General features: G+C 44.7%; 1 protein-coding gene across 4 annotated transcripts in view; it reads left to right on the forward strand.

The window, feature by feature from the left end:
* The window catches only part of LOC126263127 (vesicular glutamate transporter 1-like), a 142735-nt gene that overhangs the window by 94199 nt on the left and 30251 nt on the right, over window positions 1-18285 (forward strand). For all 4 annotated transcript variants that reach the window (XM_049960145.1, XM_049960147.1, XM_049960146.1 and 1 more), the window contains exons 7-8: window positions 2590-2713; window positions 10538-10671. In XM_049960145.1, coding sequence (XP_049816102.1) covers window positions 2590-2713; window positions 10538-10671 — 258 coding nt within the window. The remainder of the gene's footprint in view (window positions 1-2589; window positions 2714-10537; window positions 10672-18285) is intronic.

Below are 18285 nucleotides of genomic sequence, written 5' to 3' on the forward strand. Positions count from 1 at the left end.
TAACTGGGCTGATTTCAGACTGAAAGAAACTGATATAAGCATGCGTATACAAACACAGAGGTATGTAAACTGGCAGAATACGGCGCTGCGGTCGCCAACGCCCATATAAGACAACAAGTGCCTGGCGCAGTTGTTAGATCGCTTACTGCTGCTACACTGACGCGTTATCAAGATTTGAGTGAGTTTGAACTTGGTGTTATAGTAGGCGTACGAGCGATGAAACACAGCATCTCTGAGGTTGCGATGAAGTGGGGATTTTCCAGTACGACCATTTCACGAGTCCACCGTGAATATCAGAAATCCTGTGTCCGCCTTAGTAGCGGAGCGGTAGCGTTACCACCTACCAACCAAGGGGGCCCAGCTTCGATTCCCGGCAGCGGACTGGGTGTTGCGTGTCCTTCATCATCATTGACACGGAAGTCGCCGAAGTGGCGTCAACTAAATAGACTTGCAATACGGCGGCCGAACCCCGAAGTGTATATCCCGGTCAATAAATGACATATGATCATTTCATTTATCAGAAATCTCGAAAAACATCAACCTCCGACATCGCTGCGGCCAGAAAGAGTTCCTGCTAGAACGGGACCAACGACGACTGAAGAGAAAATGGCTCTGAGCACTATGGGACTTAACATCTGAGGTCATCAGTTCCCTAGAACTTAGAACTACGTAAACCTAGCTCACCTAAGGACATCACACACATCCATGCCCAAGGGAGGATTCGAACCTGCGACCGTAGCGGTCGCTCGGTTTCAGACTGAAGCGCCTAGAACCGCTCGGCCACCCGGCCAGCGACTGAAGAGAATCGTTCAACGTGACAGAAGTGCAAGCCTTCCGCAAATTGCTGCAGATTTAAATGCTGGGCCATCAACAAGGGTCAACGCGCCAACCCTTCAACGAAACATCATCGATATGGGCTTTCGGAGCCAGAGGCCCACTAGTGTACCCTTGATGACTGCACGACACGAAGCTTTACGCCTCGCCTGGACCCGTCAACACAGACACTGGACTGTTGATGACTGGAAACATGTTGCCTGGTCGGAAGAGTCTCGTTTCAAATTGTATCGAGCGGATGGACGTGCACAGGTATACACAACCTCATGAATCCATGGACTCTGCACGTCAGCAGGGAACTGTTCAAACTTGTGAAGGCTCTGTATTGATGTCGGACGTGTGCAGTTGGAGTGATATGGGACCCCTGATACGTCTAGTTACGGCTCTGGGAGGTGACACATACGTAAGCATCCTGTCTGATGACCCGCATCCATTCATGTCCATTGTGCACTCCGACGGACTTGGGCAATTCCAGCAGGACAATGCGACACTCCACAGGCCCAGAATTGCTACAGGGTGGCTCCAGAGACACTCGTCTGAGTTTAAAAACTTCCGCTGTCCACTAAATTCCCCAGACATGAACATTATTGAGCATATCTGGGATGCCTTGCAACGTGGTGTTCAGAATAGGCCTCCACTCCCTCGTACTCTTACCGGTTTATGGACAGCCCCGCAGGATTCATGGCGTCAGTTCCCTCGAGCACTACTTCAGATATTAGTCGAGTCCATGCCACGTCGTCCTGCCGCCCTTTTGCATGTTCGAGGGGGCCCCTATACGATATTAGGTACATGTACCAGTTTCTTTGGCTCTTCAGTGTATAATCACTGAAATAACATCACACACTCTCTCAAACAGTGGAGTTTCATTTTGTTTCCTCCTCTCCATGTGGGTGATTCCCTTTTTTTTGTGAGGAAATGTGCTTTAGTCTTCAGTGTGACTAGGAGTACCTCTATCTCGCAGTACATTACATGCTGGTCTTCACCAGTCGTGTTGCTCACAGAATAGAAAATTTTTGAAAACAACCGATTTAGTGTCGAGTCCACCTTCACGAAATTCATTGTTGGCAGAAGCACGACCACGACGATATTCTCAAAACCAATTGTATTTTCTGATTGCGACTGATTACTAAAATTTGAGCCAAGTTATTCGAAGCAATGTTGTTGAATAGGTATTTACGAATATTGTAAAAAAGCAACCAACGAAAACCGAAAACCGTGATTGAAATTACAATTTTTTTCAGAATACCTTCGAAACTCTCACTATAAACAAACAATTCGGGCAGTTTCAGAGCTTTCATTGTTTTAACTACAACAAAAAAGAAATTTTAAAAGAAGTAACGCCACATCTTAAGAACGCCAAGACAGTCGCATTACTGCCACGCTGAACGAAGGAGTTTTGAAAACACCTGCAGTACTTGCCTATTCGTTCCAAAGAGACACCTTACATAAACTGATACATATTTCTCTTTGAATTTACAGAACAATAATAAAATTCTTTCATTATAGGCAATTTTTCTTTGATTTAATTATGAAACAATTAATGGACGCTGTCTATGAGAAAATCTGAAGACGATACAATAAATTCAAGTTCTGTCCGTCATTCTTTCATTGCACGTAGTGAATCCTGTCCTTGTCAGAACTGGACTAATTGCAAAGAGTTACTTGCCAAGTGGTGTTCTCCACAGAAGTGTAGGAATGTCACCTATCTTAATTCCTGCTATAAACCGATACATGAGATGCGAAGTTTCTCCCCAGGTTGGGCCTTATCCTTGGGGTCGCTTCCTGACTTCGATGCCTGTCTGGGCCATCATCGTTGCCAACTTCACTGAGAACTGGGGGTTCTACACGCTTCTCACCCAGCTGCCTATTTTCATGAAAGGTAAGGTGAAGTCACTATATATTATTCCTTTCGATTAATTAACACTATTCACACTTACATAGCCTCACCGGTTTCACCCAAAATCTACTAGCATTTTTAATCAGCCGTGTTCATTAAAATGGGCTACGATTGTATATTACCATATAACGTGATGAGTTATCATCGAAATTAGTATGTAATAATTTACATTTTTACATAATAATTGATTCCAACCCAAGCTTGTTTCGTTTTCAGAAAGTATCTGTTAAAATTTTGAAGCAGACCTAAGGTTATTATCAACACATTACTTTGTGATAATAATTCGGCCAGAACAGAGTATTTCATATGGTAGTAATTATTTACAACATTATTTTGTTGTTTAATGTCAAACAAACATTCGTCTACACTTAAACTCACCATTGTCACACCAAGTCCACCATGGGGCATGCGGACGCTCTTATGAAACAGAAATCTGATGCTCAAACTTCCCATTTCTTCCTCGGGCGTCCAACATCTCTCCCACCAGTCGGTTTTGTTCACAGGTCTTTGTACTCTATTTTCAAAAACTATCCGCATCGCTTGCTGTTTATTCTTCTGTTTTGTCATAATCCCGTTCACGTGTTTTCTTTTCTAATTTTCCCTCTTAATAACTATCCAACCGTTCCGCTTAGGAAATTAGACTCCGCTGTTTCAATAGCTCTCGTCTGCTTTCACACCACAGCCCTCGCAACCATCCTCTGGCACAGGTGCTGCCATCAGTTTATAAAATTTCGTTTGCGTGTCCTTTCTGGTTTTGTTAATAAGTGATATCTTTGTAGTAATATATATATAAGTTGCAATTTATTTGAATGATTTCTCAAATGTTCAAGTTTATCATAGGATGTGAAACATCCTAAATTCATTACTCGATCGTTTAAGTCATGCATTACACTTACAGACTTGTAGATAAAGTTTCTTCACTGCTGTAATGCATTTCAACTAGCTCTTTTTGAAATTCAGGAAATAATGGAGAAGCACACATGAAATCTTGTGGATTAAGAGATCCTGCGATATTCTATGGATCACTCTAAGTCTGCTGCTAATTTGGTGTTAGTAACAAAACATTAATCAAGCTGATATATGGATTTACCTTCCTTGTTTGCACCCCGTGATACTTTGAGCTATTTGACAGTAAGCAAAAAAATCCATAAATTTAATAATATATGTAGTACAAACAGCACAACCTCGCAAAAGAAGGTAGGAATCTAAGATATGATGAAACTTGGCAATGTTACGACGTAATCTGTAGTGTGTATGGAGCTGGATCATGTAGCATCTACGCCTTAGGTACAGCAAAGAGAAACATAAATGTGAGGAAGATATACACCAATCATTCAGCATTCATATTCTAAATAATGAAATTCTAGGACAGGACCCAAGGTGGATAGACCATCAGTAAATGAAATGTGCTTTTTGCAACAGATCTAAAGTCATAATGAGATGTTGATGGTAATTTATTTTTCATCTGAGCGATCCTATTTCGGATTGAGCAAAGTAATTAGAAGCGTTGGCGGGTCTTCCTTTGTGCCCATGTTGCTTCATTTGTTTGCTATGACCTTGTTTTCTCGCTTGAGACCCTGCTGCTCCTGACTTCTTCTTTGGTTTTTCCTCATGATCCCATGTCATTGTTGAACTCTAGGACAAAAAAAGTGTCTGTATGGCATGTTTCGGTTAATCGTAGCCAATATTAGAATTTTTTTTTTAATTTTTCCAGTTCAGCTACACTGCCTGACAAAAAGTGAAGTATCTAGAAGGGGAAGAGAACACAAAATAAAACTTCATTTTGTGACAGAAATTGTGACGTTATGTCAGTGAATTCAAAATCGGTTAAAACGTACAAAGAAATTGGCAGTATGTACCCACTTATCGGTATGACGTTGCACCTCCTCTAGCATGGATGCATGCACTGATTCAGTTGGAAAGAGTGTCAGAACCCGATGTGTCCTCTCCTGCGGCAAGCTGGGCCGGAAGTGTTGTGACTGGTCCTTCATATGTCCTGGGACAGAGCCGAGGTCCGAGCTGGTCTATCGAGGACAGTTCATAGAGACACGTGCCCTGTGTAGACGGTCATTGTCCTGTTGAAAAAAAGGTGCTGTGATACTTCCGCATGGAAGGCACTATCCCTAGGCTCGTGATCTAAGTGTAACGTCTTTGATTAGCAATCAAAAACATCACGGGTCCTGGGTCCAAACTCAGCTACTGCTTAAAATTTGAATAAATATCAGTGATAGTGGGGACCAAAGACTTACGGCATAAAAAGTCACCCTCATTCCGCAGAGGCGGGAGAATTAGCAATGATTAACGGTGTGAGGATGCAGAAGGCAATGAAAACCACTGCACTAAAGGCATGTAATTTGAATCCACAGGACATGTGGTCAATAATTGAAAAAGCGTCCTTTGGCAAAAGATTCCAGATTAGTTTCCCATTCGGATCTCCGGGAAGGGGACTCCCAAGAGGAAGGTGACCGTGACAAAAAAGGTGGAATAACCAACGAAGGAATAACATTGTCCGAGTCGGAGCATGGAACGTGTGGAGTTTGAACGTAGTAGGAAAGTTAGAAAATGTGAAAAGGATCTTGCATAGGGTCAATCTAGATACAGTGGGGGTCAGTGAAGTGAAATGGAAAGGAGATAGGGATTTCTGATCAGACGAATATAGAGTAATATCAACAGCGGCAGAAAATAGTGCAACGGCAGCAGGATTCATTATGAACAGTAAAATATAACAGAGAATGAGCTGCTATGAACAGTTCAGTGGTAGGGTTGTTCTCGTCAGATTCGACAGCGAACCAACGGCGGCAACGATAGTCCAGTTATACATGTCGACCTCGCAAGTAGAAGATGAAAAGACAGAGGAAGTGTATGACGATATTGAACGTATAGTTCAGCATGTAAGAGGAAATGAAAATTTACGAATCATGGGAGATTGGAAGGCGGTTGTGGGGGAAGGAGTAGAAGAAAGGATTGTGGAAGGATACGGGCTAGGCTGTAGGAATGAGAGAAGAGAAAGACTGCTTGAATTCTGCAATAAATTTGAGATGGTAGTAATGAATACTCTGGTCGAGAGACATAAGGGAAGGAGGCATACCTGAAAAAAACTCGAGGATACATGAAGAAACCAGCCGCATTACACTATGGTCAGACAGAGGTTCCGAAATCAGTTATTGGATTTAGTAGCATGCCCAGGAGAAGATACAGACTCAGATCATAATTTAGTAATTATTTAGAGTGAAATTCAGGCGAATCGTACGAAACAATCAGTGTAGAAGGGAGTGGTTATACTGAAGTACTGAGGCATGAGGGCACGCGTTTGAAGTTCTTCAAAGATGTGGATATTACAATACGGACTATCACAATACGCAGTTCACATGAAGAGGAGTGGACATTTCTACAAAAGGGCAATGATGTAGAACAATCAAACATAGATATGTATAAGAAGGTCACTCCGAAAAACCTTGGCTAACGGAAGAAATATTTTAGCTGATCGACGAGAGGACGAAGTACAAAAATGTTCAGGGAAAGGCGGAAAGCATCATATAAATCACTTAGAAGTCAAATAAATAGGGAGCGTGGGGCAGCCAAATCGAAATGGCTGCAAAAAAAAGTGAAGAAATCGAGAAAGAAATGATGGTCGGAGGGACTGATTCAGCATATAGAAAAGTCTAAACAAACTTCGGTGAAATTAAAATAAGGGTCTAAATATTAAGAACTCAGCGACAATTTCACTGTCAAACGCAGAAAAAAGAGCGGATAGTTGGAAAGGGTGCAATAAAGGCCTCTATGGGGGGAGGGGGGGGGGACTTGTCTGATGATTTTATAGAAGAAGAAGTTTGAGTCGATAAGGAAGACATAGGGGATCTAATATTAGAATTTAAAAGAGCATATTAGAATTTAAAAGAGGACTGGGAGTGTTGAGATGAATAAAGCAGAAGGGCTGATAACATTCCATCGGAATTTCTGAAATAACTGCGGGAAGAGGAAACCAAACGTCTATTCAAGATGGTGCGGAAAATCAGTGACACTAGCGATGTACCATGCGACTTTTGAAAAAATATTATCCACAAAATTCCGCAGGTAGCAAGGGCAAATAGGTGCGAAAACTATCACACAATCACCTAAACATCTCACGCATCCAAGCAGCTGACAAGAATAATATACAGGAGAATGGAAAAGAAAATTGAGGATCTGTTGCTTGACAATCAGCCTGCTTTAAGAAAGGTAAAGACACCATAAAGGCAGTTCTGACGTTGCCCTTGATAATGGAAGCAAACCGAAGAAAAATCATGATGCGCTCATAGGATCTGTCGATCTAGAAAAAGCGTTCGACAATGTGAAATGGCGCAAGATGTTCGAAATTTTGAGAAAAATAGTGCTAAGCTACAGGGAAAGGTGGATGATACCTAATACGTACAAGAGCCAAGAGGTAACTATAAGACTGAGAGACCAAGAACGAAATACTCGGATTAAAAAGGGTGCAAGACACGGATGTAGTCTTTTGCCCCTAGTGTTCGCTCTATACATAGAAGAAGCAATGACTGATTTACGAGGCGTGTTTTTTAAGTAAGTACCGTTTTGATATTAAAAAAAAAGACGTGCTAATATATCTCAATAATTTTATTTTTACATGAAAGCCTGTACCTTAACCTACTTTTCTACATAATTTCCAGCAATATTGAGGCACTTGTCAAAACGTTGTACCAGTTTTGAATACCCTCCCCATAGAAGTCTGCCGCCTGACTTGTTAACCACTGCATCACCACTGTTTTGACTTCGTCATCGTGAACGACAGTGATGATTGCTTGAGCCAAATTGTTACGGGCGATGAAACATGAGTGGCCTACGTCACATCAGAATCAAAGCAACAGTCCATGGAGTGGCGGCATTCAGATTCACAAAGGAAAGTGAAGTTTAAGCAAACAATTTCTGCCCGGAAAATCATGTGCACAGTTTTTTGGGACAGAAAAAGAGTGTTTCTTCTGGAATTTCTGCCTCATAATGAGACAATCAATGCAGAACTTACCGTAAGACATTGCACAATCTGCGCCGTTCAATTCAGAACAAAAGACGTGGCAAGTTGAGCAAGGGCATCGTTTTGCTGCAAGGCAATGCCCGTCCGCATGTGACGAATCAGACCAAAGATCTCATCACATCTTTTCGATGGGAAACTCTAGATCATCCTCCGTACAGTCTCGATCTTGCGCCCAGTGACTACCATTTGTTCCTGCACTTGAAGAAACACCTTGGCGGTCAGCGTCTTCAAGACGATGACGAAGTCAAAACAGTGGTGATGCAGTGGTTAGCAAGCCAGGCGGCAGACTTCAATGGGGAGGGTATTCAAAAACTGGTACAACATTATGACAAGTACCTCAATATTGACGGAAATTATGTAGAAAAGTAGATTAACGTACAGGCTTTCATGTAAAAATAAAATTATTGAGATATCTTAGCAAGTCTTTTTTTAATTTCAAAACGGTACTTACTTAAAATACACACCTCGTAAAAGAAAGGTCCAAGAGTGGGAAAGAAATTCAGGGTGAAAGGATGTGATAAGACTCACGGATGACATCGCTATCCTCAGTGAAAGTGAAGAAGAATTCTGAGATCTGTTGAATGAAATGAAGTCTAATGCAGAACATGATTTGGGAGTAAATCGAAGGAAGACGACAGTAATGAGAAGAAGCAGACACGAGAACAGCGAGAAATTTAACGTCAGGATTGGTGATCACGAAGTAGGTGAAGTTCAGGTATTCTCCTACTTAGGCAGTAAAATAACGCATAACGGACGAAGCAAGTAGGACATCAAAAGCAGACTAGCACTGACAAAAAGGGCATTCCTGGCGAAGAGAAGTCTACTACCATCATCAACATAGGCCTTAATTTGTTGAAAAATTTCTGAGAATGTACGTTTGGAGCACAGCGATATAGCGTAGCGAATAATGGACAGTGGGAAAACCGGAACAAAAGATAATCGAAATGTTTGACCTGTCGAGTTACAGAAGAAAGTAGAAAATCGGGTGAACTGAAAAGGAATGAGGAGGTTCTCCACAGAATAGGCGAAGAAAGGAACTTGTGGAAAACACTGACAAGGAGAAGAAACAGATGATGGGACATGTGTTAAGACATCGAGGAATAACATCCGTAGTACTCGAGGGAACCGTAAAGGATAAAACCCGTAGGGGAAGACAGAGATTGGAACACATCCAAAAAATAACTGAGGACATAGGAAGCAAGTGCTAGAGGTTCACACAAGAGAGGAATTTGTGATGGGCCGCACCAATCGAGTCAGATGACTGAAAATGAATTCTCGTCGGTGGTGTGTCCGTGTGCGAAGTTATACTGACATCCGACAATATCTTCTGATTGCTTCACTTTTCCTGTCAGACAGCGTAGCTGACAGGTATGTAGCTAGGAAAAATACACTACTGGCCATTAAAATTGCTACACCAAGAAGAAATACAGATGATAAACTGGTATTCATTGGACAGATATATTATACTAGAACTGACTTGTGATTACATTTTCACGCAATTTGGGTGCATAGATCCTGAGAAATCAGTACCGAAAACAACCACCTCTGACCGTAATAACGGCCTTGATGCGCCTGGGCATTGAGTCAAACAGAGCTCGGCCACCATCGACCAGACGTTTTCAGTTGGTGAGAGATCTGGAGAATGTGCTGGTCAGGGCAGCAGTCGAACATTTCCTGCATCGAGAAAGGCCCATACAGGACCTGCAACATGCGGTCGTGCATTATCCTGCTGAAATGTAGGATTTCGCAGGGATCGAATGAAGGGTAGTGCCACGGGTCGTAACACATCTGAAATGTAACGTCCACTGTTCAAAGTGCCGTCAATGCGAAGAAGAGGTGACCGAAACGTGTAACCAATGGTACCCCATACCATCACGCCGGGTGATACGCAAGTATGGCAATGACGAAGACACGCTTCCAATGTGCGTTCACCGCGATGTCGCCAAACACAGATGCGACCATCATCATGCTGTAACAGAACCTGGATTCATCCGAAAAAATTACGTTTGGCCATTCGTGGACCCAGGTTTGTCGTTGAGTACACCATAGCAGGCGCTCCTGTCTGTGATGCAGCGTCAAGGGTAACCGCAGGCACGATCTCCGAGCTGATAGTCGATGTTGCTGCAAACGTCGTCGAACTGTCCGTGCAGATGGTTGTTGTCTTGCAAACGTCCCCATCTGTTGATTCAGAGATCGAGACGAGACTGCGTGACCCATTACAGCCATGCGGATAAGATGCCTGTCATCTGGACTGCTAGTGAAACGAGGCCGTTGGGATCCAGCACGGCGTTCCGTATTACCCTCCTGAACCCACCGATTCCATATTCTGCTAACAGTCATTGGATGTCGACCAACGCGAGCAGCAATGTCGCGATACGATAAACCACAATCACGATAGGTTACAATCCGACCTTTATCAAAGTCGGAAACGTGATGGTACGCATTTCGCCTCCTTATACAGTGTTTCATCAGGCAACGCCGCTCAACTGCTGTTTGAATATGAGAAATCGGTTTGAAACTTTCCTCATGTCAGCACGTTGTAGGTGTCGCCACCGGCGCCAACCTTGTGCGAATGCTCTGAAAAGCTAATCATTTGCATATCACAGCATCTTCTTCCTGTCTGTTAAATTTCGCGTCTGTAGCACGTCATTTTCGTGGTGTAGCAATTTTAATGGCCAGCAGTGTACTCCTACTGAAGTGTGCAATATGAGCAAGCAGAGCCTGCGCGTGAACGAGAGGCTGTACTCACACACTGGCGCCTGTGTGCTGTGTTCCAGACACGATGGACTTCGACCTGGAGCAGGCGGGCCTGCTGTCCGCGCTGCCCTACCTGGTGGTGGCCGCCAGCATGCAAGGGGCGGGCCACGTCGCCGACTGGCTGCTCAACCGCGGCCTCCTCAGCACCACGCAGGTGAGCTCACGCAGCTGCCTGGCTTCCCTCTTTCCCGACTTTTAGGCTGGCATCGTCCGCCCCGTTAGCTGAGTGGTCAGCGCGGTGGAATGCCGCGCCGAGGTTGGTTGGGTTGGGTTGTTTGGGGGAAGAGACCAAACTGCGAGGTCATCGGTCTCATCGGATTAGGGAAGGACGAGGAAGGAAGTCGGCCGTGCCCTTTCAAAGGAACCATCCCGGCATTTGCCTGGAGCGATTTAGGGAAATCACGGAAAACCGGACGCGAGATCGAACCATCGTCCTCCCGAATGCGAGTCCAGTGTGCGAACCACTGCGGCACTTCGCTTGGTCCACGCCAAGGCGCCCGGGTTCGATTCCCAGTTGGGGCAGGAGATTTTCTCCGATCACGGACTGTGTGTTGTGTTGTCCTCATCATCATTTTATCCCCATCTACGACGCTCAAGTCGCCCAATGTGGCGTCGAATGCAATAAGTACTTGCCCTCGGCGGTCGAACTTCCCCGAATGGGGGACTCCCGGCCCACGACACCCAACGCACATTTCAATTTTTCAGGCTGGTATTGAGCCATGTCTCAGCGTTTTAGTAAATTACCAGAACCTAAAAGTAAACTTGTGGTGATTCCTAACTATGGCGATAGATATTTCGGCAAAAGGGACTCTCCTGCTGTTAGCACCACACGCTCCATGGAGCCGGCTCAGAATTTTAGGTAACCAGAGCTCGGCGGTTGTGGCCAACTGCGACCTTAGGTGGCCGGCCGTTGTGGCCAAGCGGTTCTAAGCGCTACCTTCTGTAACCGCACGTCCGCTACGGTCGCGGGTTCTAATCCTGCCTCGGGCATGGATGCGTATGATGGCCTTAACTTAATTAGACTCAAGTAGCTCTAAGTTCTAGGGGACTGATGAGCTCACATGTTAAGTCCCATAGTGCTCAGAGCCATTTGAACCGTCTGAACCGACCTTAGATGAATGCTGAAGAGCCAAAGAAACTGGTACATCTGCCTAAAATCGTGTAGGGTCCCTGCGAGGACGCGAAAGTGGTCCAGCAGGACGTTGCATGGACTCGACTAGTGTCTGAAGTCGCCGGCCGAAGTGGCCGTGCGGTTAAAGGCGCTGCAGTCTGGAACCGCAAGACCGCTACGGTCGCAGGTTCGAATCCTGCCTCGGGCATGGATGTTTGTGATGTCCTTAGGTTTAACTAGTTCTAAGTTCTAGGGGACTAATGACCTCAGCAGTTGAGTCCCATAGTGCTCAGAGCCATTTTGAGTGTCTGAAGTAGTGCTGGAGGCAACTGAGACCATGAATCCTGCAGAGCTGTCCATTCATCCGTAAGAGAACCATGGGGTGGAGATCTCTTGCGAACAGCACTTTGCAAGGCATCCCAGATATGCTCAATAATGTTCATGTCTGGGGAGTTTGGTGGTCAGCGCAAGTGTTTAAACTCAGAAAAGTGTCCCTGGGGCCACTCTGTAGGAATTCTTGACGTTTGGGGTTTCGCATTGTCCTGCTGGAATTGCCCAAGTTCAAAATGGTTCAAATGGCTCTGAGCACTATGCGACTTAACTTCTGAGGTCATCAGTCGCCTAGAACTTAGAACTAATTAAACCTAACTAACCTAAGGACATCACACACATGTATGCCCGAGGCAGGATTCGAACCTGCGACCGTAGCGGTCGCTCGGTTCCAGACTGTAGCGCCTAGAACCACACGGCCACTCCTGCCGGAATTGCCCAAGTACGTCGGAACGCACAATGTACATGAATGGATACAGGTGATCAGACAGGATGCTAACGTATGTGTCACCTCTCAGAGTCGTATCTAGACGTATCAGGGGCGCCATATCACTCCAGCTGCACACGCCCCACACCATTACAGAGCCTTCACCGGCTTGAGCAGTCCTCTGCTGACATGCAGGGTCCCTGGATTCGTGAGGTTGCCCTCATACCTGCACACGTCCATCCGCTCGTATATAATTTGAAGCAGAACACGTCTGACCAGGAAACATGTTTCCAGTAATCAACAGTCCATTGTCGGTGTTGATGGGGCCAGGCGACTTGTAAAGCTTTCGGTCGTGCAGTCATCGAGGGTAAACGAGTGGACCTTCGGCTCCGAAAGCCCATATCGATGATGTTTCGTTGACTGGTTCGCACACTGACAGTTGTTGATGGCCCAGCATTGAAATTTGCAACAATTTGCGGAAGGCTTGCACTTTTGTCACGTTGAACGATTCTCTTCGGTCGTTGTTGGTCCCGTTCTTGCAGGATATTTTTCCGGCAACAGAGTCGTTGGAGGTTTGATGTTTTGCCGGATTCCTAATATTATACGGCAAGCTCGTGGAATGGTCGTACGGGAAAGTCCCCACTTCATCGCTGTCTCGGAGATGGTGTGTCCCATCGCTCGTGCGCCGACTATAACGCCAAACGCCACGTTAAGACTCACTTAAATCTTGATAACCTGGCATTGCAGGAGCAGTAACCGATCTAACAACTGCGCCAGACCCGTATTGTCTTATATAGGCGCTGCCGACCGCAGCGCCCTTTCTGTCTGTTTATTCGTACACTCTATGTGTATGAATACGCATGGCTATTCCAGTTTCTTTGATGCTTCAGTATAAGAATGCCATAGAAATTATGTTTTGCTTCAACATTTACAAGTTTTTTAGTTTATGTAGGTGTTATAAATGGCAGATGATGCAGCTTTAATCTGCCTGTGCGAAATACAGGGTGATTCAAAAAGAATACCAAAACTTTAGGAATTTAAAACTCTGCAACGACAAAAGGCAGAGCTAAGCACTATCTGTCGGCGAATTAAGGGAGCTATAAATTTTCATTTAGTTGTACATTTGTTCGTTTGAGGCGCTGTTGACTAGGCGTCAGCGTCAGTTGATGCTAAGATGACGACCGCTCAACAGAAAGCTTTTTGTGTTATTGAGTACGGCAGAAGTGAATCGACGACAGTTGTTCAGCGTGCATTTCGAACGAAGTATGGTGTTAAACCTCCTGATAGGTGGTGATTTCAACGTTGGTATAAACAGTTTACAGAGAATGGGTGTTTGTGCAAAGGGAAAAGTTCTGGACGGCCGAGAACGAGTGATGAAAATGTAGCACGTTAGAGAATTGGCTGTTCCCTCAGCTCGAACAAGAAGCACAACAATTCATATTTCAGTAGGATGGAGCGCCACCACATTGGCACTTATCTGTCCGTAACTACCTGAACGTCAACTACCCGAGGCGATGGATCGGCCGCCAGGCAGCCCGTGACAGAGCACTTCATCACTGGCCTCCAAGAAGCCCTGATCTTACCCCCTGCGAGTTTTCCTTATGGGGGTATGTTAAGGATATGGTGTTTCGGCCACCTCTCCCAGCCACCATTGATGATTTGAAACGAGAAATAACAGCAGCTATCCAAACTGTTACGCCTGATATGCTACAGAGAGTGTGAAACGAGTTGGAGTATCGGGTTGATATTGCTCGTGTGTCTGGAGGGGGCCATATTGAACATCTCTGAACTTGTTTTTGAGTGAAAAAAAACCTTTTTTAAATACTCTTTGTAATGATGTATAACAGAAGGTTATATTATGTTTCTTTCATTAAATACACATTTTTAAAGTTGTGGTATTCTTTTTGAATCACCCTGTAGTTTGAAACTGTTATTAGCCTCACAGGCCTTCATAATTTAAATCGTTCTTTGCAATATGAATGTCTTCGAATAGACAGGTTGCTTAAAAATAGTATAAAGTTTCTATGTTCTCAGATGTGGCGAAAGGGTAAACCAGCAGCTGTTACATGGTGGGAGTTATTGAGAGCAGGAACTACATTTTGTTGATATTCCGGGTGATCGTAATTGCGATCTCCTTCCTTAATACTGCTCAACGCCGATTTTTTCGAGTCAAATTGAGGTGCAACATAGGTTGTGCCGACTCAATCAACTCGTCTTTAGATCTGCTTTCTCATGCTGCCTTGGGTTTCGTACTTTTAACGTTTACGATATTTATTTTTACGAAAAATAACTCACAAAATACGAAAAATGGATGATACAAAATATATATTTATTACCAACTCTTGACTCTAGATCAATATTCCACCCTGAATTACGCTTCTTTTGAGCTATCACCGAGCTTTGTGCAGTTAACAAAATTTAAGTTCTTCATTTTCTTAATTTGCAATAACTTGTACATCTTTAGCACTCTACAGCATCTAAATTAATTATGCTAAAGTTACGAGGTTCGAGGTTGAGCGTGGGCTCATCTTTTTTGTACTCATGCGTCCTTTAATTCCGTATGCTTAACTCCTGTACAGTTATGTTGCATCGTGCACTTTCTATTATGAATGGTGTTTTAAAGTGCTCATTAGGCGGCCTCATGCTGTCACCATCCACATGTGACGAATTCTTTCGCCTGTAGGCAAAGCAGACAACCACATCCTCGCCTCTGCCTTCTGGGCACTGCCCAGCATGCGCTGATCGACCACGCCCCCTTTCTCTCAGACTGGCGGATGCGGTCGCGTGCGTGTTTTTCAACCCATTTGAGGCAACTGAGGATACGTTAGCTACTGAACTTTCACATTATCCCGCGGATGATCATATACGGTCCGTGCTTCGATCACTATTTTTGTATATGGAGACCCCTCCAGCTCACCAGATACTCTCACATATGGTGAGTGGAATTTACGAGGGCAGGTCAATAAGTAATGCAACACATTTTTTTTCTCGGCCAATTTTGGTTGAAAAAACCGGAAATTTCTTGTGGAATATTTTCAAACATTCCCGCTTCGTCTCGTATAGTTTCATTGACATCCGACAGGTGGCAGCGCTGTACGGAGCTGTTAAAATGGCGTCTGTAACGGATGTGCGTTGCAAACAACGGGCAGTGATCGAGTTTCTTTTGGCGGAAAACCAGGGCATCTCAGATATTCATAGGCGCTTGCAGAATGTCTACGGTGATCTGGCAGTGGACAAAAGCACGGTGAGTCGTTGGGCAAAGCGTGTGTCATCATCGCCGCAAGGTCAAGCAAGACTGTCTGATCTCCCGCGTGCGGGCCGGCCGTGCACAGCTGTGACTCCTGCAATGGCGGAGCGTGCGAACACACTCGTTCGAGATGATCGACGGATCACCATCAAACAACTCAGTGCTCAACTTGACATCTCTGTTGGTAGTGCTGTCACAATTGTTCACCAGTTGGGATATTCAAAGGTTTGTTCTCGCTGGGTCCCTCGTTGTCTAACCGAACACCATAAAGAGCAAAGGAGAACCATCTGTGCGGAATTGCTTGCTCGTCATGTGGCTGAGGGTGACAATTTCTTGTCAAAGATTGTTACAGGCGATGAAACATGGGTTCATCACTTCGAACCAGAAACAAAACGGCAATCAATGGAGTGGCGCCACACCCACTCCCCTACCAGGAAAAAGTTTAAAGCCATACCCTCAGCTGGTAAAGTCATGGTTACAGTCTTCTGGGACGCTGAAAGGGTTATTCTGTTCGCTGCCCTTCCCCATGGTCAAACGATCAACTCTGAAGTGTATTGTGCTACTCTTCAGAAATTGAAGAAACGACTTCAGCGTGTTCGTAGGCACAAAAATCAGAACGAACTTCTCCTTCTTCATGACAACACAAGACCTCACACAAGTCTTCGCATCCGAGAGGAGCTCACAAAACTTCAGTGGACTGTTCTTCCTCATGCACCCTACAGCCCCGATCTCGCACCGTCGGATTTCCATATGTTTGGCCCAATGAAGGACGCAATCCGTGGGAGGCACTACGCGGATGATGAAGAAGTTATTGATGCAGTACGACGCTGGCTCCGACATCGACCAGTGGAATGGTACCGTGCAGGCATACAGGCCCTCATTTCAAGGTGGCGTAAGGCCGTAGCATTGAATGGAGATTACGTTGAAAAATAGTGTTGTGTAGCTAAAAGATTGGGGAATAACCTGGTGTATTTCAATGCTGAATAAACCAACCCCTGTTTCAGAAAAAAAATGTGTTGCATTACTTATTGAACTGCCCTCGTATTAGTGTTTTACCTGCGTGGCAGTATCTTATTAGGAATTTCTTCTTACTACATTTCGTCCGAATTGACGGGAGCGTTCTATAAATGATAATTAATTGAAACCCTCAGCTGCCGACAGGTGTTGTTGATATACCTCGATGGGGACAGCTGAAAATGTGTGCCCCGACTGGGACTCGAACCCGGGATCTCCTGCTTACATGGCAGACGCTCTATCCATTTGAGCCACCGAGGACACAGGTGAATAGCGCGACTGCAGGGACTTATCCACTGCACGCTTCCCGTGAGACCCACATTCCCAACTGTTCACAATCTACATACGTAATGTTCCTAATAGATATTTGCCCATTCACTCATTACTCGCGCCAACTAAGGTGACGATTCCCGTAAGAGTTCGGGCAACGTGTGCGCATTCGCACAGACGAAGGTGAATGGCCGGGTAGCCATTAACTGTGTATGAGGATAGTAACTGTTCTCGAAAGAACAGATACCATTAATGACCGTGCAGCTTCTCTAGAATAAATGATAATTAATTGAAGCCGTCAGTTGCTGACAGGTGTTGCGCACAGGTTGCCCGAACTCTTACGGGAATATCACCTTAGTTGACGCGAGTAATGAGTGGATGGACAAATATCTATTAGGGACATTGCAGTCGCGCTATTCATCTGTGTCCTCTGTGGCTCAGATGGACGCCGGCACGGTAGCTTAGAGTGTTCGGTCAGAGCTGCGTGCTCTCGGTAATAAAAGAATAAAATAAAAAAACTGAGTGAAGGTATCGACGATCAACTCGAACGGATGTCTTGTGACGTCCGCCCAGACCAAACGCAACGAGCCAGCTGGAGTGGCCGAGCGGTTCTAGGCGCTACAGTCTGGAATCGCGCGACCGCTACGGTCGCAGGTTCGAATCCTGCCTCGGGCATGGATGTGTGTGATGTCCTTAGACTAGTTAGGTTTAATTAGTTCTAAGTTCTAGGGGACTGATGACCTTAGAAGTTAAGTCCCATAGTACTCAGAGCGATTTGAACCAAACGCAACTAACTATATCGAACAAATTGAAAAAAAAAGATGGATAGAGCGTCTGCCACGTAATCAGGAGTTCGAGTCCCGGTCGGGGTACACATTTTCAGCTGTCCCCATCGAGGTATATCAACAATACCTGTCGGCAACTGAGGGTTTCAATTAATTATCATTTATTCCAGAGAAGCTGCACGTTCATCAATGGTATCTGTTCTTTCGAGAAAAGTTACTATCTTCATATGGAGAGTTCTATGTTGCTTTATGTTTGACGTGCGCTACTTACTGTTAGCGAAAAATTGTTGACGATGAACACTGGGTTATCTCTTTTTCGTTTCTCGATCGGAATGTGACTTGATTTTGTATGTTCATCAAGTATACACTTTTTATTTTAGTTCCGGTTTCTTACCATATATGAGTCTTTGTCTATAAATTCGTATATATCGCAGCTGATGATGCAGCTAAAGTGCTCCGATACTGGTCGAGCCAATAAATAAAGGACTTACAGCTAAAGCAGTGTTATCTTTTCAAAATCATATATCTAGGCTGTGGCTGCCATTACTCAATGTCTGTGCGTTTCTTTTTTTCCAACAGTTTGA

The sequence above is a fragment of the Schistocerca nitens genome, chromosome 6, assembly GCF_023898315.1.
Source record: "Schistocerca nitens isolate TAMUIC-IGC-003100 chromosome 6, iqSchNite1.1, whole genome shotgun sequence".
Classification (NCBI taxonomy): Eukaryota; Metazoa; Arthropoda; class Insecta; order Orthoptera; family Acrididae; genus Schistocerca; species Schistocerca nitens.